The sequence below is a fragment of the Barbus barbus genome, assembly GCF_936440315.1.
Source record: "Barbus barbus genome assembly, chromosome: 23".
Classification (NCBI taxonomy): domain Eukaryota; kingdom Metazoa; phylum Chordata; class Actinopteri; order Cypriniformes; family Cyprinidae; genus Barbus; species Barbus barbus.
This window is the reverse complement of record NC_136751.1, coordinates 28,179,800-28,205,983: the sequence shown is the minus strand read 5'-3', so window position 1 is coordinate 28,205,983 and position 26,184 is coordinate 28,179,800. Positions and strand designations below refer to the sequence as shown.

The 26,184-nt window shown below is 35.8% G+C and overlaps 1 protein-coding gene across 6 annotated transcripts in view; it reads right to left on the bottom strand.

Moving 5' to 3' along the window:
- Positions 1-26,184, bottom strand: part of fam168a (family with sequence similarity 168 member A) — a 46,727-nt gene continuing 20,543 nt past the window's right edge. Inside the window, exons 2-10 of one of the 6 annotated variants that reach the window (XM_079374000.1) lie at positions 22,307-22,429; positions 17,768-17,859; positions 13,773-13,853; positions 9,567-9,692; positions 7,654-7,793; positions 6,491-6,665; positions 6,366-6,395; positions 3,958-4,088; positions 1-3,870 (exon numbers count right to left, since the gene is read on the bottom strand). In XM_079374000.1, the coding sequence (XP_079230126.1) occupies positions 3,976-4,088; positions 6,366-6,395; positions 6,491-6,665; positions 7,654-7,793; positions 9,567-9,692; positions 13,773-13,853; positions 17,768-17,859; positions 22,307-22,377 (828 nt within the window). In that variant the 5' untranslated portion in view covers positions 22,378-22,429 and the 3' untranslated portion in view covers positions 1-3,870; positions 3,958-3,975. The remainder of the gene's footprint in view (positions 3,871-3,957; positions 4,089-6,365; positions 6,396-6,490; positions 6,666-7,653; positions 7,794-9,566; positions 9,693-13,772; positions 13,854-17,767; positions 17,860-22,306; positions 22,430-26,184) is intronic. The other 5 variants (XM_079374001.1, XM_079374002.1, XM_079374004.1 and 2 more) reach the window with 5 other exon arrangements.

Genomic DNA, 26,184 nt, shown 5'->3' with positions numbered 1-26,184 from the left:
GGAAAGATTTTAATAGTTATTGAATGTTCTACATCTTACAGTAAATATTATACAATTACAAACTTGGCTTAATTATGTCACAAAGATCACTAACTGATCTTCAAAAACAAACCAAAACAATAAAAAAAACCCCAAAATAATAAAAACAGTTTTACACTTCATTTCACAAGCCTGATGTGGGTCTCCTTGCTCAAACGGTGGAACGGCACGGTCTAGACCACACTGACGAAAACGCACTCGGACCTGCCAGAACCTCGCAGGAACGAGATCTCCGTGCTGCCAGAACCGCGCAGTAGTGCGTCATACATACTATGGGGCAAGGGCTCTTGAACACTCACTGAAGGGAGATAAATTCTGGAAGACTTTCCCCTTTTTGCTTTACATTTAGAATGCAAACAACAAAGTCTTATTCTCCATACGGGTCAAACACAAATAGCTGTTTTCCTAAACAGTAGCGTGAAATAGCAACCCCTCGTTTGTTTGCGTCAAAGCCTATGGTACATATCACAGGTTTTCAGCAAGAGCATGAAAGCAGTGCCACAATTACTTTAGAAATACCTTTACATACTGGTGACGTGACACTGACTTCACTAGAGCTAATACCCCGCTGCATGCATCACGGGCGCTAGTAAACAATCCTTTGATCGATGCCCCGTAACCAAAGAATAGAACAGTGCATGGGTTTGCAATAGCAACATCAAAACGATCCGAACAGAAAAAAATAAATAAAACGGAAACCGAAGCCTCTTCCACACCACGACCGGGCGAAAAAACACCCTGAAAAGACCACCTGATTTCACACGGAAAATGGATCAGTTTATTTTTAAAACAGGAGAAACACATCAAAAACCCTCGCTGGAATAATGTGTGGCGAGCAAGAAAATATCTGATTAAAGGAATAATTCATCCAAAAATTCAAGTTCTGTTATCATTTTGACTTGTTTCCTCACAATGTTTCATTTTTGGATGATCTGTCCCTTTAAATTCATGATGATGACCCTGCATTAATATGTCCTACATGCCTGTAACTTCAACATATATTTGCTCGTATCTAATTTTTAGCCGCAGCTCCAGAATCGCTGAACTCTGTCCTCCTTGAAAAGAAAAGAAAAGAAGAAGAGAAAGACAGATGTAGAAGAAGAGGAAACCCTTTGAAGACTTGTGCTCTGAAATGCCTCTCAACCACATGGACTGTATCACTCCACTCCAGATCAACTATAAAGATCTCCTATATAAGAAAAATGAACATCAATCATTAATTAAAACTTTAAATAACACTTACGTAAAAAGCGCCTACATTACATGTCAGAGTGGATGGTAACGTCCTCTATTTCAGAATCAAAACCCTTTATTCATTTTGCAGTGTAGCAGGTCACTCTAGTCCTAGAGTTCAGTGTCATATGTCGACTACAGTGATTAAATGCATCAATCAAGTCTTGTGATGCAAACTTATGCAAAGACAGAAAATATAGTTCACTGCTTGATATAATACTGTATAAGACCAGAAAAGGAAAGAGTAGGGCACAGAGCGCAGGAAAATGTCATCAAAACAGAGACAGAGTATGTGAACATGCTGTGAATTATGAGATTTGCATTCAATAATCAACAAATAAGCTGGTTTGACTGATTTGCATTACTAATTGATGACACCGTGTAAATAAAATTCCATTGTTAGACAATACGACATATACCAAAGGTCTTTTGACTCGCTTTTGCCAAACGGCAGGAGAACGATTATACTGCAATGAAGTTACAGTCATTTTCAGATGAATCTCAACCTGTCAAGAACATATATATATATATATATAGAATTTTTTTTTGCATAAAGAAAATGAAGCCTATTTTAGATTTTTCTATTATTATTTTCATGACAATTTCCTGAAATTTAGATCAATTATCCATGAATCATGGTACTATTTGTTGTACTGCCTTTGCTGATGTAAATGAAAAATATTGTAAAAAAAAAATTACAATATTGCAGAGATTCTATAAAGAATCACTATTTAGAGTTATACAAATAACCATTAAAAAAACTACAGGATGTTTTACAGTAATGAGAATTTGAAAAAAACAAAAAAAAAGAGGCTTCACTTAATTTATGCGATTTTATATACGTATATATTCCATGAGATTCATGAGTCACTCTGCGCTCTCACTCTCTCCCTTTACTTTAACGAAAAATACCAAAGGGAATGTGCTGTAATGTAAATGTATTATTAAAAGCAATCCAGAAGCTGCAATTCAACATGATGCAACCATGCTTCGCAAGGGCATAGTTTCCATCTGATTACACTATACTGCATTCACCCGCATGACACATGCATTACTAGACGTTGACTTTCACATAAGATCAGAGAATCGCTTCTTCCCACTTTTGAGTGTACTATATATCGCAATAGTGGTCGCTTAGCCAACAAAACAACGAAAAGAGTGATACTGTTCTGTACTGACAATAATATTACTTCCAGAGACATCACCAAGACTAATGGTTTGCAGAGTAAATGCTTGATTTTCTTAATTACATCATTAAATATGAGAGTGTACCGTATAATTGGTTATTAAGTTACGTCTATTTGTCAATGTGCAATGCTTCGGTATGATAAGATTTCATAGAATACTTGATATGTCACGTCTGAGTACACTATTCATGGATACAGGCAAGGCCTTGGGATAGGAAATCAAAATTCTCTGTTTATCTCTCTCTAAAAATGCTGTAAATTGCAATTAAAAGCCATTCAAGCAGGCCGTTCGTATTATTGCATTGAACAACTCCGTTCCTACGTCTAAAATCTGTGCAACTACGGGCTTAAAGGCCCAAGGATTCACAGAGGACCAGGGGTCAGACACACTCGAGACCTGGAGCTGATTGGAAATGTTTTTTGTTTTTTTTTGCTTTTAGTGCTATCTACGATGCCGCAAAGTCCCTTTGAACCGGATGCGATCCTAATCGTTTCATCAGAGTAGCATCCGTCCTGTCTGGCCTCAAAGTTGGCACACGTGTCGATGCCCGCGGGACGACATCGCACCCAGAGGCTCCAGCTAAGTGCCACTGATACATTTTTTTCCCCTCAATATTCACCGTGAGCGCATGCCGCCAGAGCACCCATGCGCGCACATTTTTATAAATCGCATAAACACGTTATAGTTTCGAAGCTTACGCTATCCTGACACATAAGCTAATAAAGTAACCGGCTCACTCAAACGTTCTCTATTTAGTGAATAACTAAGATTACTGTATGTACTCGATATCCTAATGAAGGTTAAACCACGTTTGCACTGCCTTACTAATGATATATTCCTTACAAATCTACATGAACAGCTACAAGCTGGAAGACACCCTTGTTATCGATGACAGAACGAAATGAGGGAGAAATGAAATTTCCTCGAACGATTCCCAAGCGCTTTGGGAAGGCTGAAATGAAACTCTGCTGTAAATAAATAAAAGAAAACGAACCCTGTGCTAATATCTAAAGGTTATCAAATTTGGCAGCATAAGTGGATGATTATGATCCGAGTGGTGCTGATATTGCGTCGGTACATTCCTACACACCAGCGTTTATATTGAACACAAAGACGGGCCGTGATTGGTCGAAATCATTCTGGAGTTCTTATAGAATAACTATGGAACAATGAAGAATTAAAATAACCTAATGCAAAAACATCATCCCAAAAAAATGAGAAGAGAAAAAAAAAATCAAAATTAAATAAAAAGATAAAAAAGCAGCTTTTACAAAAACACGTAAGAATGCATAAAGTGACCCTTGCACTTTTTTCTCTTTTTGTTCTTGCAAACAGACGTAGCGCCTCACTGTTGAGCACAGAGCGCCGATGTAAGACTTGAGTAGTTGCATACAATGTTTGACTCCAGATCTGTGAAGGAGAGAGAGAGAAAACGAGATGAAGTCAGCGATTGCTCTGCGCTGGGTGAATGAATGAGTCTTGTGGGCGGGAACTCACATGATTGGCAGGTGGGCTCTACCAGTGAGGTGGCACGTAGCTGTACCCAGGTGTTCCTTGGGGCCGGTACGTTGGCACGGTGACGGGGTGTCCTCCGATCTGAGTGTGCTGAGGGGTGGTCAGCAGCGTTCCTATTGGGAGAGATTCAAGAGTCATTTTTTTAAATCAAAATCCACTATTACACAAAACACATTAAGTCCTGGAACGGACATAAGAATAATACTGTGCTGCCATATATGCCAGTAGATGCGATTTTTAATAAATCAAATTAATAAACTAAAAACTTTTACAATATTAATACATTTAAATAACTCTTATAAATGATAAAAAAAATATTTTATATAAAATATAAATTTGATTAAAAATACATTTGTCTAATTTTTAATATACAATTAAAATGTAATTTCTATAAATTCTGCTGAAACTTAAGGATTTTCTTATTTTAAATATGTATTTATATTTAACCAAAAATGCTATCAAATATATACATACATGTATGTATATTTATTAGGGCTGTCAGTCAATAAAATTTTTTAATTGCAAACTAAATTTGGCTGTGAACATACCCACAAAAGTTTATTTAAAGCTATTATTGTTCTAAATGAGAAAGTATCATGTTGACATTACAAATAGTAGCTTTAGAAAGAAATATTTGACTTGATTCAACATAAAATGTATTACACAAAAATGTTTAGGCTATAACGGCCTAACATAAACTATGGAACAAAAGAAATGATATCTTAAATGATCTTAAATTAAAAATATAATTTAAGAAACATATCAGTATTTTTTGTTCATGCAGTGAAAGTCATTGGTAACCAAAACAGCTTTGTTAGCAAGAGTCTTCAAAATACCTTCTTTTATGTTCCACAAAAGTAAGTAAGTCATTCAGGTTTGAAACAGGTCTGAGGGCGGGGTCAGTGCGTTAACTGCATTCAAATATTTTAATTGCATTATTTTTAACTAATTATAATAATCAGAATTTCATAAATAATTAAGTTAACATGTTAAATTGACAGCCCTACTATTTATATATGTATATGTTATGCACACAATTATATATAGTGTTTTATTGTGATTTATTACTTGTAATAAATCTAATTAATAAATTCAAACATTATATAAATTTAATATATTTTTCATTCTAAAATTCCCAAAAATATATTTAGAAATATATAATAAAAATAATATATATTTAAACATATTAAACATAGTATGGAAGAGGATTAGGGCCAAGTAATAATAAAAAGAAAAAACTCGTAAAATTTAAAGAAAAAATTTGAAATAAAATGTTAAAGTCGTTATATTTCGAGAAAAAACTTTTTAAATTGCGAGAAAAAAAGTTGAAAAAATTGAGAATAAATGTATTATATTTAGAGAAAAAACTTGTTAAATTGCGAGAAAAAAAGTTGAAAAAATTGAGAATAAACTTATTAAATTACGAGAAAAAAGTTGTTAAATTGCAAGGAAAAAAAGTTGAGATAAAATGTTGAGAATAAACATTAAATTATGAGAAAAAAGTCGTTAAATTTAGAGAAAAAAATAGTTAATTTCGAGAAAAAAGTTGAAATAAAATGTTGAGAATAAACTCATTAAATTACGAGAAAAAAGTTGTTAAATTTTGAGAAAAAAGTTGAGAAAAACACACCCGTGTCATATTCATTTAATTTTGTTGGACAAGGTTATTCAGTGTCTGCAGTGGCAGAGGGTGGAGAGTCATTCGCTGGGGAGTAGCGTATGATACGATCGACATGGGTTTGAGTCCGTCTTTTGCCAAACTCTCTTTTCTTCCTTTTCTCATCACATATCTCATCGGAAAAGTTTTTTTCTCGTAATTTAATGACTTTTTTCACGTAATTTTCACGAGTTTATTCTCAACATTTTATTTTGACTTTTTTTCAAAATAAAAAAAACTGAACAAGTTTTTTCTTGAAACATAACGACTTTATTCACAAAATTTTTATTCTCAAATTATTTTTACGACTTTTTTCTCGTAATTGAATGAGTTTATTCTCAATATTTTAACTCAACTTTTTTTCCCTCGCAATTTAATGACTTTTTTCACGTAATTTAATGAGTTTATTCTCAACATTTTATTTTGACTTTTTTTCTCGAAACAATGACTTTAATCTCGAGATGGTTTTATTTTTTTATTATTGCTTGGCTCTAATCCTCTTCCGTAACATAGACATATTTTTATATATAATAAAAAATACACTGAACTAAAAGAGTTTTAAAAGAGATGGCAGCAGTTGCATTGAAATAAATCTAGTTAATAAACAAAGTGTATTAAAAACAGTGATTATATAAATTGTAAAACTTATTTTAATATATTTTTTCATTATAAAATAAAAAATATTTTTTATTCTAAAACTATATATGTATGTATATATATATAAGATACCTACCGTTGACGTAGAAGAGTCGCGTATCAGTAGCTGTATTTTTAATACACATTCAAGTATACATTAATTTGACATTTTTAAATATAATTTCTTGGCTTCAACAATATTCTCATTTTTGAGGGTCTCACCGGCAGACATGGCCATCGTTGTTCCGGCCACCATGCCCATGGCCATGCCGTTGGAGCGGGGCGCGGGTACAGGAGCGGGGTAGATGGCGGAGGGGATGCTGTTGGGCTGGACCACGGTGGTGTGGTGGATTACATGAGGCTGGGCGGCGTACACTGGCTGTGTGTAATAAGCACCCTGAGAATAAGACCAACTCAAATGATAAAATACCGGTGACGGGGAGCAGAAAGGCTGAAGGTTCAAAACCTGTAAGGGATGATTCACTGTGTTGTGATGCTGGGTATTATGGGAACAAATCCCAATAGTCCTGGTTGTGTGGCAAATAATGGGTCTAAGTTGACTACAAAACATCAAGCAACCAAAATGACTCTAGTGATGCTTTTAGATCCTAAACCACATTACTTTAGTATTTACTACAGTCAGATTACTATATCAGTGTTGATGCAGTAAACTATTGCAAAACATTTTTGGTCATTCAAATAAAGCTGAAATAAAATATAAATATTAGATGAAATACCTAAACTAAATGAAAATTAGAAATAAGCTGAAATAAACTTAACTTACTAAAACAAATTAAAAATAAAAATAAATATTTAAAACAAAAGTAAAAACTACTACAGAATATTACAAATGTTAAAATTAAACTTGAAAATACAAAATTAAAACTAATTCAATATATTAAAGCATACTATGAATAATACTAAAATAACACTGTACTAAATGACTAGCATATTTATTAGACTCAAAAGTATTTTTTTGATACTCAAACAGTCCATTTTACTTCTTTGATGTGAATTATTTGGGTAAAACAATATTCTATAAGGACAAAAATTATTATTTTTTTTAACTGGGAACTGATTTCACTGTTATTTGAATCATTGTTTGATATTACTGCTGTCATCTTTATTGCACAAATACATTAACTATTAGCAAGATTTTACAATGCTTGCATATGGTTTGACCTAGATGATGTTATTTCAGGTCAAGAAAATTAACACATTCTGAAAGAACATGACAAAACAACACTTTTTCCTGATGAATAATGCAGAATAAGATTAGAAGAGTCAACTTTGATTACTCTCCTAGTCAAAACACAAGAAAACATTAAGCTAATCATGGACTGTGGTATAATTCCAGTTTGTTCCGGGTCAGATTAGGGTCTTACCTGAGCATAGAGGTTCTGCTGGGGATAGGCACTTCTAATGGGGTACATGGCCGGGTAGGGGTTAGGAGATGGGGAATAGGGCGGAGGGGCTCCGTTGGTCTGAGTAGGGGGCACTTTATAAGGCGTTCCTGCAGTATATCCTGAAATACAGAACGAGACAGAGAGAGAGTGTCAGGTCAAGCAGGCATATGCCAAACAACAATCGAATGAACACGTATGTCTAAAAAATATTGTTTTTTACACTCATTCATGTTGATTTCATGGTTGGATTTCCAAAACCTCCATGTCGCCCCCTTCTGGTAAGCAACAGTAAAGCACACTAGAGTTGTAAGGAGGGAGTGCACTGCAATTCTACAAGTGTGCCATATATGAAGTGCAAACACACGCGCACACCCTTTCAAGTCAGAAATATCACATATATCGAACAATCAAACACTCACTGACAGACTTTCTCTTTTCTACAAACACCATCTGGCTTTTATTAGAGGATTGTTGACAACAAAGTTGTAATTTGAATGTCACATCAGCTGCACAAATGGGAAGAATACATTGCTTGAGGCGTTATTAGTTACACAACACACCAACAGATTCCCTACATACCGAAGAAACGCTGTCAGTCATTTCTACACGTTTAACCACCACTGATGCAACACACCGGATTCAACTCTCTTTAGTCTAGCTGAGCCATTCAATCGGTCTAATTCAATCCCGCAACACTCATTTAATGCTGCAATCCAAGTCCAAAAGCCCTGCTGACTGTCTACAGTGAGAATGAAACCTTAGATCGCAGACTGTGTCTTCATTATGCAATGTGAGATATTACCCGTCACAAACCCTAGCGAGCCGCCTACCTAGAAAGCATTTTAAGACATCATAAGCGCAATCTGACACAGAAGAAAATATGTTGCTTTTCAGCGTTACCTGACATCAAATATATTTTAAAAATATAAAATACTTCAGCTTAATACATTTCAGCTAGTTGATGTATTAAAATAACTGAAACTAAAATAAAATGAATAAAAAACAAACTAATAGAAATGACAAAACCACACCACAAAATTACGAAAACTAACTAAAATGGAAAATAAATTAATATATATTAATAAAAACTCTATTATACATCAATGATCATACTAATGATCATTTTTGACCAAATTACTATAGCATTATCTTTTGCGGTGAGGACAATCCCAGAATGCATTCAAACTGGCATACAATGTGGAAAGAAATGGCAATTATAAATATATTTATCTATATGTCAAATTGTATTGCAAAAAATTAAGAATTGAGTCTCCAGAGCACTTCATGTCAGTTGCTGTTATAATTCAAACATAAATAACAAAATAAATAAGAATGTTAATTAATAGGCATAATAATTATTCCAAAATAATATTTATTACTATATTATTTTTAAAATATTTAACAAATCAATAATAAACAATAAATAGATTACTATTGCAATAATTCTATTGGGCAATAAAATAATAATAAACAAAGCATTTTTTTTTTGTATTTACGAAATTCATATGGGTCATACTTCAGGTCTGAAAATATGGAAATCAATATAAATACAGAAAAATCATATCCAGTAAAAAAATAAACATAAAAAGTGATTAAAAAAAAAAATCATTTTGACTTAGGATGCTGCTTTATAGTTGCCTATGTAAGCAGTTGTTGTAAAGTGTGCAACAGAACTTGTTGTAAAGTGTTTTTACACAGCATGCATGAAAGTCATTATGTGATCAAATCCTGCAGCATCAAAACGGTGTGTTTGTGTGCGTGCGCTCGGGGGAAACAGAACAATGAGGGCAAGTGTTCTTCAGATGCAGTGCGGGGAAAGGGTGTGTGTTTGTGTGTTATAGAGTCACAGGGAACACACAGCAGTTACAGTAGAGTATAGTAATGATATTTACTGAATGCTGTAGATGAGGCCTGGTACTGCCTGCTCTCTGAGCCAGCGTCCATGGCCAGGTCATAGGAGCCTTCTGCGGCCCCCGGAGCAGATGCCGTCTGGGGCCAGGCCTGCTTCACCAGCAGCACTGTCCCAAACAAACACAACAACACAAGAAGAGTTACACACATGCGCCACTATTGTGTGGCCACATCTTTTATCTCCAAAAATCGCCCAGACACTCCTCTCCTCCACTCACAGTCCATCAGTAAACCTGCATTAACAAACCCCAAAAGTAGGGCTCCAGAAGTAAAAATACTAGTCAACAAAAGGACAGATCTACCATAGAAACCATTGATTTCAGTATTGAGTTCAACTGGCTACACTACCCACAATCCTGAAGCAAGAAGGTGCTGAATTGAGCATTGAATTTTCCCCAGGTTAGTGAAACTAAAATGACCAAACTAGCTAGCTAGCTACCTAATATGTGACCCTGGACCACAAAACCAGTCTTAAGTGTCAATTTTTCAAAATTGAGATTCATACATCATACATTGAGATACAATTATTTGAAAATCTGGAATCTGAGGGTGCAAAAAAATCTAAATATTGAGAAAATCGCCTTTAAAGTTGTCCAAATTAAGTTCTTAGCCATGCATATTACTAATCAAAAATGAAGTTTTGATATATTTACGGTAAGCCATTTACAAAATATATTTATGGAACATGATCTTTGCTTAATTTTCGAATGATTTTTGGCATAAAAGAAAAATCGATAATTTTGACCCATACAATGTATTTTTGCTACAAATATACTGGGTTTTGTGCTCCAGGGTCACATATAGGATGTGGTGTTGTATAAAAGACAGTAATATACTAAATGTGCTTTATTCGACATTGATATATTCTTCTCTAATGGCAATAAAGAAAGACAGAAAAAAAATCAAAAGATTCTTCTATTAAAAAAAGTAAACATTACAAAAAAATATATATATATTTTAAAAAATCAACTTAAAATAATAAATACTGTATTTGAAGAATATATGTATCTATTAAAAAAAGTAAACATTCAAAATATATAAATATATATATTTTAAAAAGCAACTAAAAAAATTAATATATATATATATAAAACATGATAAATATCTTGAACTGTAATATGCTACATACATATGCTAAATGTGTTAACATTTGGCAGTGCAAAAAGATTTCGAAAAGTTAAAATTCCATAATCAGAATTATGGATTACAATTGAATGGATAGGAAAACTTGCATACAATACAATACCGTCTATTGCATCTTTACTTCAGCATGTGGAGTCTAGTTATTTAATCTCAGAAAGGTTATTTTGCACTTTAATCCAATTTTGTGTTAAATGTCTTACTTTTGGGTTCATAATGGCTTATTCGCCACATTGGAAATGGAAGAATCAGTGCGAGATATTCCACGTAGTGTGCTACAAACATATACTTTATGTTTAAATCATTATCTGTGCAGTTTATGCATACAATGTTATATACACCAAAAAAAAAGGATTAGAAATATGGTAGAATGCTAACGGCATAGAGGTTGGCATAGAGAATAAAGATCTAAGCAAGGTACATTGTAGGCTGAAATCACTCAAAGGAATCCCTCATGAACTATTGGCCTTACGAAAGCCACATAACCCCGATTACTCCAGGAGGATCTCTGTAATAAGATTACTGGATGTTACGTCAGATAAACGCATCGGCAAACTGATTAAAAGGTATTTAACTGTAGGCCTTCCTTCCAAATGCAGGAATCCTGTCAGAGCCACAAGGGGGCGATGGAGTGAACTCATGAGATGTTCCCAAACACGAGAACAGAGGGACAAAGAGACTGCTGGAAACACAATGGCATGATGGGACTCTGCCGCATAGATGCCTCACACATGACTTTACCGCAGCTCTTCAGCCTGCGCTTGTGCATGCATGCATATTATGATATGCATGATACGTATGATAACGATTAAATTATGACACTATAGGAAGAATAGTCTGAAAGATCCATACATTTAATAGATACGTAGAGGTCGACCTCTAGCAGATTTTGCCTAGACTGATAACTAAAATAGAGCAAACATCGTTGATAATTGATTATAGTTAGTAGTTATTAAAATGTTCAGAAACTGTAAAATAGTGCAGAAATTTTTTCAAAAATTAACAATGACTTAACGAGAATATTTTGACATTTTGAAAATCAAACACAAATACACAATAGCTAAGCTTCATCACTACTGACGCTTTTTTATTTTTATTTTACTGTCAAATTAAATAAATACTAAATAATGTATAACTAGTGCAGAAAGAAAACAAAGACAGAAATAAATTCAACTCTTTTAAAAGTAATTTCAATTGATAGTCGATTTTGGTCAACTGACAGTAGATTTAGAAAATACTGATAACTAAAATTCAAAATTAAATTGGCCAGTTAACAATTAAAATCAATACGTTAGCTTTTAGAACCGATAATATGAATGAAAACGTTCCACCTGATGTGAAATTGTGCTAAACTTTATTTTATCGTCATATTAAATATATAATGTAAAATTAGTGGAGAGAAAAAAGGGATAGAATTAAAATCAACTTAATGTTTTTAAATGGAATTGTATAGTGGTTTTTGCAAATACCGATATCTAAAATTGGAAAATGTGGCAGAAAACCGATTAATTGCTAAAAAACAGTAAAACTTTCCTTCTAATGTGAAATTGTGCTAAACTAAGAAGATTAACAATATGAATAAACCATGAGAATATTTTGTATTCATTAAAATAAATCATTACCGACACTTTTATTATTCTTATTTGGATGTACAAGAGATGGAAAGAGGAAAAAAGTGGCAGAAATAAAACAGATTTGAATGGTATCCAATTATTCATTGCGTAAAACACAAACCACATCCTCATTCTTGATATGTCCATTTAGCATCTGTTTAATTTTACTGCCTTCATCCAAATGATGAATTTGCACCAAGACATTTTAACAATATTTTATTGGACATAAAATATCAAATTCCCTTTTAAAAGCTGATATTTTTTGCTATCCCAACAATGCTTTTTATCATTTAGATGCATTTAGTTTTTTTGTTTTTAGCATCTGATTACTAATAGTCTTATCACACAGTCTATGTTCCATAATACATATTTTAATTGGTGTTTTTAATGACAAAAAAAGATCTTGCAGACATCTTTGAGCTCTAAATGCTTTTAATGGAGATATTGGGTGGAAACCAAAAGAACTTGGTCAGAAAGTGTATCAGATTGTGTAAAAGAACTGCTGGTCAACCAAAAGTACCATCTACTGATATCTGAGATCATATCCAAGCAAACCAGAATTTTGCCCCCCCAAAAAAACCTGATTCCAACAGCAAAATGTCAACTTGATCTCTGATCTACGACAGTCTGTATAAGCATCTGAAAATGGCAGGTGGCATGTCATAACATTACAGACAGAAATTATACAAGCATCTGTTCAGGGCGCCACTGATTACACCACAGACCTCACAAACCAATCCACTACTGCACCATTTACATCCTGAGCCAAAAATGTCTGCTTACAGCACAAATCCAGTTTATCTCTTTTAACAAAACTGTATTAAACACCATGCTAAATGCTGAGTCCCCGCTGGCTCAAACAAGCCTGTTAACACAATACCAATGGGAAACGATCTGTACTTAAAGTCAACCTTCTCCACGTGCCTCATCCTCACTGCTCTCTGCTTTCTTTCAAGACACAAATCATGCAGGTTTACACCCGAAAAACTTCTAAATATCATTTGCGGATGCATTATTCACATATATCTCTCCAGATCGAGACACAAACAGATTTATTGACAGAATTCATTTCAGGGAGCAGCTCATAAAGAACAAAACACAATTAGTGGCCATATCAGTATTGTTCAAGTTCAACTGTTACATGAATACTAATAAAGCCAATTTTGTGACGCGTATTGTATATATTTAGCTCGAGCATTGCATCACTAACAGTAATACACTGTTTAATAGTTCAGCTACAGACCAGCATCATCAAAACGAGGCTAGACAGTATAATGCATTAGGGACCGTATGCGTTTGTGAGTACAAATGCATTTGTTTTATTGGTGTTAATGGATCATTAAAGTGTGTAAGTGTTCGGCCTCATGTATTTTTTTGCTAATGTAAGTGTGTAATGCTTCATAATCAGTGGACAGAATGCATGTGTGTACACACCTGGTGGGTATCCCGGGCTACCTGTCTGATAAAGGTTGGCGGTGTAGGTCGGAGCAGTCGTAGGATAACCTCCAGGATAACCTGTACACATGCAAAGAGACAACAGTTGAGAAATGACACTAAAACGTGCAGAGAATCAACATGAAATCAAAATGAGCAATTTATTGGATTATATAATGGACATTTCTAATGACTGAAATGCACTGGCTAATAAAGTAATGTTTCAGTCATATAAGATAAACAATTTTCCTCAATAAATTGAGTAAATATTGTGCAGAAAAACTTGTGCTGTCATTTTCTGATATTAAATTGTTTTATATACTACAGTTCAAAAGTGTATTATTTTCTCTTATGCACATCAAGGCTGCATTTATTTGATTAAAAATACAGTAAAAACAGCAATATTGTGAAATATTATTACAATTGAAAATAACTATTTTCTATTTTGAAAATATTTGAAAATATATTTTATTCCTGTGATGCACAGCTGAATTTTCAGCATCATTACTCCAGTCTTCAGTCACATGATCCTTCAGAAATCATCTAATACACTGATTTGCGGCTCAAGAAACATTTCTGATCATTATCAATGCTGAAAACAGTTGTGCTGCTTCATATAACCATGATACTCTCTTCTGATGAATAGAAAGTAGAACAGCGTTTATTTGAAATAGAAATCTTTTGAAACATTATAAATGTCTTTACTGTCACTTTTGATCAATTTAATACATCCTTGTCCAGTAAAAGTATTAATTTCTCTGAAAAAAAACACCCCTGAAAAAATAAAATACACATTTTTATCAAGTACATGCATTCACAAGGAATCAAACCCATTGTCTCGGCATTGCTGACAATTTTGAGCATACACCAAATACAACCAAATACATTCCTTCTATTAAAGTCATCAGAACATAAATTGATGACAGCAAGTGCAGATTCACTTCTGTAAATGAAGAGGCTGTTCATTTTTCCAGACATACTGATCCAAATCACGCTCTGTAACCTGTGCCATCATATGAAAAGAACAAAGAGAGTCAGAGAGAGCGAGGTGAGCTCTTGATTGAACAGGATGGGCACAGATGGTCTCCATTACGACTCGTCTGTCTCAATAAGACACAGTCGGATGAGTGTGAAAGGCAGCGCATCGCTCTCATACTGAACAGCACAAGCTGTCAGACGTACAGGGCATCATGGGAAAGAGTATTCATGTCTGAACAGCTCACTGCAAGGGATGCAATTGATCGACACTGGAGGATGCAGGACAAATAAAGCTGTTCAGTTTGTTAAGAGTGAACCTGTGAGTATCTGTTTGATCATGTGCTTCTTAAAGGAACAGTTCACCCAGAAATGACAACACTTCTAAATCTCATTGCACTTTACTAAATCTCATTGCATTTCTATATATTTTTCTGTAAGAAGATACTTAGAAGAATGCTCAACCCTGGCATGATGTACTATATATAAGCAAGAGATACAAATTCACATGCCAGAGCATTTTTTATCCCACATGTTTTTATAGCATATGCTGTAATTAAATTACTGTCTCAAATATGAGCAAATATTCAATATCAAGTCATTTCATAATTGATGAATTTTGCAACATTAACACTTTATTATGCTTTGAAACAATCTGTAATGTATAAAGTGCCACCCTAATAAATGTGACTTGACTATTAGCCTTTTAGAAGATTTCAGAAAGCAATTAACCTAAAACAATGACTGAAATTGCTATATTGAAACTAATTATATTATGATGAAAGATTACAAAAGACCAATATTTTCTTCGTTGGAATAATGTGCACTGATGAATCAATAATAATAGGAGCAGAAACAGGTTTTAACAAAGTAAATACGCTGAAATATTGAATTCATTTAGTCAAGCTGAAATCTGTCATTTCCGTATTACTATTTGCACCAAATGGAAACAGAATGACTGTTTTCAAACTAGTTTCCCAAACAACACTTTGAAAGTGGCACACTTTTCAGAAATCAGCTTAATGGTATACATATAGTGGTCTCGTTCAGTGACTAAAAGCATTTTAAATAACATACTTCACTTTTAAAGAGACAAATGCATTCAAAGCTACACCAAACGCCATCCTAAGATATGGTGATATTCATCTGTGTAGATACCAGAAGATCAGGCTGTTTGTGTTTAAGTACAGAGCATCCTATACAGTCTTTCCTCTGAAATGACCGGAAAAGCCATGCATTGAGCAGCGCTCACAAAGACACGATTAAGAGTGTTTCCAGCCCCGATACAAACACTCTCTCCACCTGCATGTGCACTGACCCTTTAAAACTGGCATTTTAACCTTTCATTTCATCATTCTTTCACTTCAGTTCATTCCAGCGTCAACAGACATGCAGAACCACTTGCACTTTAATAATGTCGTACAGTTATTATAAGAATGTGTCCAGTGAACCGTGTGCTGTCTGTCTTGTCTTCTATAGAGAATCTCTCTCTCTGAAAGTCTGTTTTTATTTGGGTTTTTCTGGGTAAGTGAATGTGTCAAAAAGTTACTTAAAAAAAAAAGAAGAAAATATCAGGTAAATATTAATAATAATATTAATAAAATTATTATCTACAGTAATTATTTATATATATATATATATAATAAAATTGTATTAAATTTTTAGTAAATTAATTGATATATAATTTATACATTTAGTCTATATTAGGTCAACATGATAACATGTATGGGTAATTTATAGTGAAATATAACATGTATTAGAGAAAAACTACACTTACAGCAGCTATTTGTACTGAATTTCATTACATTTTAATTCTACTTCTTAATTCAATTCTATTTACAATTCTACACCCTGTTCCATTCAAATTAAGAAATTCAAGACTACCCTGACTAACTAATGACTACAAACTTAACATAGGTTTTCCAACAAAATTCTCCTCACTAATTTCATAAGCAAACAGTTTTGTAACGTTCTCAAATCATGGTCAAATTTGTCTCGATATCAAAGTTAGAGAACCTAATTTCTCAAATTATCTCAAGAAATAATCTGCTTTCTACATTCATTATTTCATCTTAATTGAGATACTTTCACTGTACATCAACAACGGTCACATCTGTCTCTATTTTTATTTCTCCTAAAGAATTTTCTAAAATGAAACTGATATTTTGCATGTGAGAAAACCTCGAAGCAATAACATTTCCTCAGAAAGACATCATGAAAAGACTGAAAGCGAGGGAGAGAGAGAGATGTTGGCATGTAAACAGTCTCTATTGACCCAGAGAATCCCTTCAATAAGACCACATTAAATATGAGCACACGGTTGCCATGGCAGCAGACAAACACCTGCCATGAGTGACACAGACGCACACAACACTCTACATGCATGAACACACACACACACACACACACACACACACACACACTGAACAGAGGTGAACTTTGCATTAATGCACACACAGCTCAGATGAAAACACTGCAGAATTCCTGCTTATCACAGACAAACAATGCTGTCATCTGTCATTTTTCATTTTTAATGTTTATTTTTTCAATATTACAGTAAAAATGAGTAATGTTGTGAAATATGATCACAATTTCAAAGAACTGTTGTCTATTTGAATATATTTTAAAATGTAATTTATTCATGTGATGAGAAGCTGAGTTTTCAGCATATTACTCCAGTCTTCAGTGTCACATGATCCTTCAGAAATCATTCTAATGTTGAAAAATGTCATTTTTGGGTGAACTATCCCTTTACAGATGATATTATTACATCTGCACTTTTACATTTCTATATATTTCAGAGTGAAATAGGAAAACCTGATTAGATGATATTGGCTAATATTATTTATGATCTTGGATTCATCAGCAGAAAAGTACTTTCATTGGTTGTTCATTACATTTTAATGAAGCCAAACCTCTTCTTTAACATGAACTGATGAATTATAGTGCAAGACCACCGACATTTATTAATAAAGCATGTTGTGTTGTTGTTAAATACATGTGTGTCTCTCATCACGTACCAGTGTATGCCATATTCTTGGGGTTTCCGTATGGGGTTCCCGGCTGCACTGGACTGTACACCGGGTTCATGGTGGAAGACAGCCTGTTCTTACTGAGAGAGACGGACAGAAAGAGAGAGAGAGAGAGAGAAACAGGCATGAACTGCTGCAACATAATCATCTGCCTAAACAAATCAAAATGAAGACAAAATGCACACTCTCAAACACACGACTCAAAATTTGTAGGCCCTAAATGTTCGCACAAGATGCATCATACATTTCCTGTATACCATAAAAACACCAGTCACTGGCCATTTTTACCTGGTTTTGATGAACTACGTTTAGCCCGGTTTGACCTCAGATCACATTTTAGATGATTCTGTAAAGCCTCAGTTGAGACACAAAACTTCACGTGTTTGACTGCAGCTTTTCACGTGATTTTGTTGTATTTTGAATGATAAAACTTTGCATTTCAATGTAAGTATTAGATTACCATTAAAGTCAATTTACCCATCTGTTGTAGTTTACACTAACATTAAAATGTTTGGGGTCAGTGGGATTTTTGAAATGGTTTTGAAAGAGGACTCTTCTGCTCACCAAGCCTACATTTATTTGATGAAAAATTAAAAAAGAAAAACAATTATTTAAAAGAACCGTTTGCTATGTAAATACATGTTCAAATGTAATTAATTGCTGTGATCAAAGCAGAATTTTCAGCATCATTACTCCAATCTTCATTTTTGCATCGAAACAAGTTCAAAAGATTTATAATTTAGTCATTTCCAAACAGTTATAATTTATTATTTACAATGCAATGTAGGGATGCACGATATTGGATTTCTGCCGATATGCCGATAATTTTCAACTCCTTTTGGCCGATAGCCGATATATAATTATTTTTTATTTTGGTTAGTTTGTAACAAGAATTTATTTGTTAGAATTAGATAAAGAATAATGAAGTTCTTTGAAGATTTTAAAATAACTATAAACTATATATTAATCACTGCATTTTTTTTCTCAGAAAGACGCAGTGGTAACCTTAACATTTTATTTTGATTTAACATTTGTAAATGGTCTAAAGCAAAATAGTTGTAAAAATTGTGAAAATCTTTTAGAGCTCATAATTTGTTTAAAATATATAACACATTACACATGATTACACATAATGAATAAATCAGTATTGTGACGAGTCGGCTGCCTCCCCCCCTTATCATCATCACCACCCCGTCCCGTATTCGCCACCCTTCACCAGGCTCCCGACGGGAGTGGGTGTGAGAGAGAGGAGGGGCGCTGAAACAGCCAGGGCTGGTGGCGTGTGATGAGGCGCACCTGATCTGAATAGAGCCTCATCACCGCCGCCGTTTAAATGCCGAGCGCGCCTCTCCTCGGGAGACCGGTCTCTTCCCCGTGCATGCACGCTGGTGGGCCAGGATGCCGGGCCGTTTAATCCCCCAGAAGCTCCGGGGGCCAAGGAGTAGGACGAAGCCGCTGGAAGAAGCTGCCGCTACTCGCTCCCGGACCCGAGAGGGGAGCGCGTGCGGCCACCGGACTCCGCCCCTTCCCTGGACCCTTCCTTTGCGAACACTGCCCTCCTTCACTAACCCCGCAGCACAACGAGGACACCAGATCCCCTGTTTATTTTGGACACTTTTTCCCCTTGGACACTATTTTGTTTATTATTGTTTAATAAAAACCTCTCCGAGGCCTGACGCCACGCCCACTGTGTCTGTCGTTTGTTCCTCCCGCCACAGTGGTGGAGAATGCGGGCAGGCGGAGCCTAGACAGCGCAGTTGGGCAACACCTGATGACATCATCCCCTCTCGCTCGCAAGAAGCCGTGGAGCCCGCACGGGGACGGAGGAACAACGGGGACAGCCTCCCAGCCACCAAAGGGGTAAGTGACGTTCTGTCTATTTGTCATTTTACCCCGTGGTTGGTTGAGGCTGTCGACTGATACCCAGTTTCTCTGTCCCGGTTCCGGCGCGGTGCGAGAGGGAGAGTTGCCCGGAGAAGAATTCCTGCCCCACCCACTCTGACCGCTGGAGCCTGGTTGAGGAAGGTTGCACTCCTGCGTGGGCGGCGGTCACTTGGGGGGGGGTTGTGACGAGTCGGCTGCCTCCCCCCCTTATCATCATCACCACCCAGTCCCGTATTCGCCGCCCTTCACCAGGCTCCCGACGGGAGTGGGTGTGTGAGAGAGGAGGGGCGCTGAAACAGCCAGGGCTGGCGGCGTGTGATGAGGCGCACCTGATGTGAATAGAGCCTCATCACCGCCGCCGTTTAAATGCCGAGCGCGCCTCTCCTCGGGAGACCGGTCTCTTCCCCGTGCATGCACGCTGGTGTCCTCGCGGGTCCAGGAAGGGAGCGTCGAGAAGGAAGACTGCCGCACCCGTTACAGCTGACGGGCCAGGATGCCGGGCCGTTTAATCCCCCAGAAGCTCCGGGGGCCAAGGAGTAGGACGAAGCCGCTGGAAGAAGCCACCGCCACTCGCTCCCGGACCCGAGAGGAGAGTGCGTGCGGCCACCGGACTCCGAACGCGTCTTTCTGTACGCGCATTCTCAGTTTAAATGCAGTGATCCAAAGCAGTGAATCCAATCACCATTCAGGCAAACTTTGCTTCAAGAATGAGCTACAATGCTGACACAATCTAATCGCTAGCACAACCTGAGCACATGCGAGTTGATGTATTCCACTTATCGGCAAGACATATCGGCATAATTTTTCATATTGGGCCAATGCCGATATTTAAATTTAAAGTCATTATCGGCCGATTCTGATATTGGTCCGATAATATCGTGCATCCCTCATGCAATGTATTAATTATTAAAAACAGAAGCCCTCATATCCTGGTACTCATATTCCTTGCAGGGTCTGAAAAAATCTTGCATGTGATGGATATTTATTAAGATAAAAAAAATAATCATCTAACAATGTTAAAAATGAGAAAACAAGTGCTAAGTATTAAAACAGCAGCAGAGTGGCTCCTTACGGAAAACAGTGTTCCTGTCAGTGTGTGTGTGTGTGTGTGTGTGTTATCCTCTCTCATCGTGCATGTGTGTGTCAGATCTCCCCTGAACACTCTGATGGCATTATCAGTCAGTCAGTCAGTCAGGGGAAGATGGAAATAGAGGAAGAAAAGCACACGAAAATGGCATCATGCGTCAGAACCTTCCCCTCGCACCTCAGCCACACACAGCGGAAATGGGAGAAGGCTGTGAGCCTGGAGCTGTTAGCATGTGTTCAGATGTGCCGTGAGTGTGTCACGAGCGCGTGTGTGGGAGAGGTGAAATGTCAGAGCGAGCATATTTATGATCTATGATCACATACTCACAAACACATGTATGGAAGATCAAGGTCACGACATCTAACTAGTCAAAGAGGCTTGATACTGCATGAAACGCATATCAAAGACTCAAAAGGAAAAAAAAGAGTTTTCCATTCCCCTAAACATGCAAAATACAATCTATAATTTTTTTTAATAAAAGTATTAAGTCATGATTTTACTATGTTTAAGGGGGATCAGTTGTTTAACAAAATCCCATTATCGAAAAATCATTATAATGCATGGTCTCTCATGGCTTATTGCTTTAATAAAGTATAAGCTTAATAAGGGATATAAAATGATGTTATAAAATACTGAATTAGCCCTGCTTGAAAAGGCATTGTAAAAGTCAATACACAACACTTGAATTCTATATGATTATTGTGATTATTCAGCAAAGATACATTAAATTGACCAAACATGACAGTAAATTATCAAAGAATATTTTGCACGAAAATATGCAACAAAATATTTCTTGAGCAGCAAATCAGCATAGTAATTCACAGCTTTATTCACAGGAATAAATTACATTTTAAAATATAAATGTAACTGTAATATTTAGTTAATTTAAATTGTAATATTTCGGAATATTCATTGTTTTTTGATCAAATAAATGCAGCCTTGGTGAGCAAAAAAGACTTTCACAAATATATATTAAAAAAATCAGACTCAAAACTATTCAATGGTAAGTGTATATTTAATAAATTATACATTTAATTTAAAACATATTATTATTGCACTTTTTCATTTATGGTAAAATTAGGGTAAAAGCATCTCTTATTGCTTTAAAGACAACATGAAATCAAAGTCTATTTACATTTTAAATACACATTATTCCAGTGACATCACTGAGACCTCTTATTTTTCACCGGGAATGACCTGATACAAAATGGGCTTTTTTTTTTTTACAAATCCATTTGAATATGAATCAGAAATCTATGACATCATCATTATGAAAGCAAAATATGTTATGAATGACATTTCATATTGACTTTAATAAGCTTGATCAGAGGAATAAACCCAGCAACGAGCAGGTGAAACCTGTGTGCTGCTCTGAGACAAAACACATCAAGGTCATACAAACCCTGGAGGAGAGAAACATGACATACAACAGATATGATGGGCTCATAACAGCTGGAATCAGAGTGAACACAACATCAATAATGTCCCAACCCCAAAAAACCACACACACAAATACATGCACACACATGGTGGAAGGTGCTGAGCACTAGACTGACCTCTTAACGTTCTGACTGGTGTCTGTTGGGTACAGAAAACTGAATTTGTCAGTGGAATGCCCGCTTGCCATTCTCAGTGAAGGAAAGGCAAATGAAGGAGGTAGGAAGAATGGATATGCAAATCTGGAAATGACAAAAAAAGAAGGAAACAAACAAAACGAGAGCAGGTCGTGATTAAAAGGCAAACCATCAAGCACAAGCACAGCAGAGCAAAGCAAAACACAGCAAAGCAACATAAAGCGAGCAAAGCAGTGGCAAAGAGAGAGAGAGAGACACACAAAGTGCCAAGCAGCAGAAATCAAAGCTCACACACCTTCACACACTGATAGACAGATCATTATGGGGTGAATAACAGGGCGCAGGGGACAAGAAGAGCTGGATTTGAACAGTGTTCTGTGAATGTTCTCGTGTAGATTTGAGTTAAACTGCAGTCAAACCCACTTAATATCACTTCCTTTAATGAGATGCTTATTTCATTCCCACTCACTTTAAAGGGGTCAGTGTGCAGGACAAACAAGGAATGTCAGATCCATTTTGCATCATTACATATTAAGGAATAGTTTTACTGCTTAAAGGAATGGAAATGAAAATTCGCTGAACATTTATTCACCCTCGGGTCATCTAAGATCTGGATGAGTTTGTTTCTTCATTGGAACAGATTTGGAGGAATGTAGCAGTACATCACTTGCTCGCCAATGTATCCACTGCAGTGAATGGGTGCCGTCAGAATGAGAGTCCAAACAGCTGACACAACAATCCACAAATAATCCACGCCACTCCATCAAGACATTAGTCTTGTGAAGCCAAAAGCTGCATGTTTGTCAGAAACAAATCCATCATTAAGGCATTTTTAAACTTCCGACTAAAATAGGAGTCCTCTATTGCTTCCAGTAAAATGGTCATCTGGTCTGAATCAGGAGAGAAATCTGTACAGATCAAACACTGTTTACAAGCCAAAACAGTCCAGAACATTTCTAAACAAATATGTGAGTGGATTTTGATGCGAGAGAGGAGGAGATGGACTTTTTCACTGGAGGAAGTGTTATTATGGACTATTTTGGCCATGAATAGCAACAATTAAAAGATAAAACACAATGAATTTGTTTCTTACTAACACGCAGCTTTTCACTTCACAAGATGTGGTGTGGATTACTTGTGGATTATTGGGATATTTTTATCAGCTGTTTGGCCTCTCATTCTGACGGCACCCATTCACTGCAAAGGATCCATTGGTGAGCAAATGATGTCTCCAAATCCGTTCTGATGAAGAAAGAAACTCTTGGAAGGCTTGAGGGTGAGAACATTTTCAGCAAAGTATTACTTTATATTAATGTGCTTAAAAAGATAGTCCAGGAAAAAATAACTTTGTCCTTAAATATCAAATATAACCATACTGATGGAAAACTAAAGCTTAGACATCACATTACCCTTGATTCATGTGCAATAGAGGCTAGAGGAGCCTACAATTTTCCATGAAATCATTTTTGAAACACAAACCCCTGCCATCCAGGTAATGCACAGATTTTGGGCCTAAACTTTCACATTTTTATCATTTCACATGTTCTAGCAGCACTTTGCATTTTCTTACCTAAATAAAAGTATATGCGCTGGGTTGCTTGATTAACAAAAACCAAATGCAACACAACAAGTATCTAAATACTTCTACACTTGTCTTGGAAATGCCTGAAAGAACACGATCTCATCACATTGATGTCATTTGCATATTAAATGCATAGTTAGCTTTCTAATTAACTCCGAGCTTGCAAACACGCATTTGAATATCCTACAAATCGTGTTGTAAAGTGCTACAAAAAATCCATAAAGAGGATCCTTTTGCCGCACATTCACACATGCTGGAATGTAGATACCTGTAATGTCTTTTTTCAAATGTAATGCAAGTAGGAAATGCAATCCTGCATGTACACTTTTTTAAGGCTATATATTGTGACTTCATAAGCAAGAAGCAAGCAACAATGCCCTCTAGTGAAGGTATCGTGCACCTGTGCTTGCCGTCATCTCAGGTTATCATCACTGCTGTTTAATGGACAATTGAAAAGGACAAAGCAGGTTTGACTGTACTTTGTGCACGCTGTGTTTTATGTGCACGGGCGGCTCTGAGCTGCTGGTGTTCTGCAGACTGTGGGTCATTAATCAGGCCGTGACAGGATCACCTTGAGCTGCTGCTGGATGAAGGTGCTCCTCGCACCAGAACACAATCACCTCTCCTCTCTGCACTAATGTCTTCCTCAGTAGGCCAGTGTGATTGATGGCATGGTGAAGAAAATGCAATTGTCACACAGACGTAACTGGGAAATCTACTGAAAACAGGTGTGTGTTCAGAACATGTCCAGACATGATGTAATCAGCTTCCTCGGGATTCACAGATTCTTATCAAATATACTGATGGAAAATGAAAGACCAGATAACTTGATTCTTGAGCAATGGAGACAAGAAGCAGGGATGCTACCATTTTTCACCCATGAATCTGAGTGACCTTTTAACCTGTGATTACACTATGATCTCTTTCAAATCATTTTATGGAGAATTCTGTGGCAGATTTTCATTTGTATGTCAGATATGAATCATAAACCATAAAAAAGGGCTGAGATTTAAATGCATCTCAATATGATCAAGCTGGCTAACTTTCCAATCATAAAAAAATCATATCTAGTCAATTAAAAATTTTAGAGCAGATTATAATTTTTAAAAATGCATATGCAATACAGTCCTGTTATCTTCAAAACATGCATTATTTGAAAAAATAAACATTAACAGAAATGTACATTTATTCATTTAGCAGATGCTTTAATCCAAAGCGACTTACAAATAAAAGATAACATATTAAAAATATTTTATTTCAGGTATTTATATCAATTATTTCTACTCTTGTTTAGGTTAAGTTGAAGTGTACTGCAATGGAATACTTCAACTTCATATATACCACATATACAGAAAACACAATCCTCAACAGCAGCAACGGTATTCAGAACAATTAACTGAAACACACACACAGATGAGAAAGAAGTTTCTTATGGCTCAATGAGCAAAACGCAGCACAAAATCGGAGACAGAACAGATTGAAGTGCACTCATTATCACGAGCAGGTATTATTCACGGCTTTATGTGCTCTTCTACAAGCCAAACACGCACCGCGGCTGATGAAGGGTGGAGAATGGGGTTGTGAGAGCACACTCGGCATCAAGCGGCACCAGACTGCCTTTCCTTCGTCCCCACAGAGTCGTTCATGGGAGAAGAGATGTGCAGGAAAATGGCTGACTGCTAATACACAGCTGGTTTAATGCATAGCAGAGCTCAGAGATGGCAATAAAAACACGGCATTAACTGATATTGATGTATGCAGATGAGAGAGAGAGAATATCACAGAGACACAGGTGCTCAAGATTTCCTCCTTGTCCTCATTAAGGGTTTCCTTTCCTATCCTCACTTCTAGGGTTGGGAATCGATAAATGGTTCTGAATATTAAAATATCTAAAATGTGCATTCACAAACACATTTCTGAAAACAATGTAATAATATAAATGTATATAATGCACAATTGTGCTTTCTCTTTGTTTTTTTTTAGATCTCAACAGATATGGACTATGAACCGTCATATAGAAACAAGCATGCAGAATTTTAAAAAAATTATCATTTTTAAATATCTATATATATATATCTATATATATATCTATATATATATATATATATATATATATATATATATATATATATATATATATATATATATATATATATATATATATATATATATATACACACACACACACGCATATATTTTTTTTCTTAAATTATGTACAAACATACTGCCTAAAAAATTATATATACAGTCTCCTCCATAAGTATAGGAACAGTAAAGA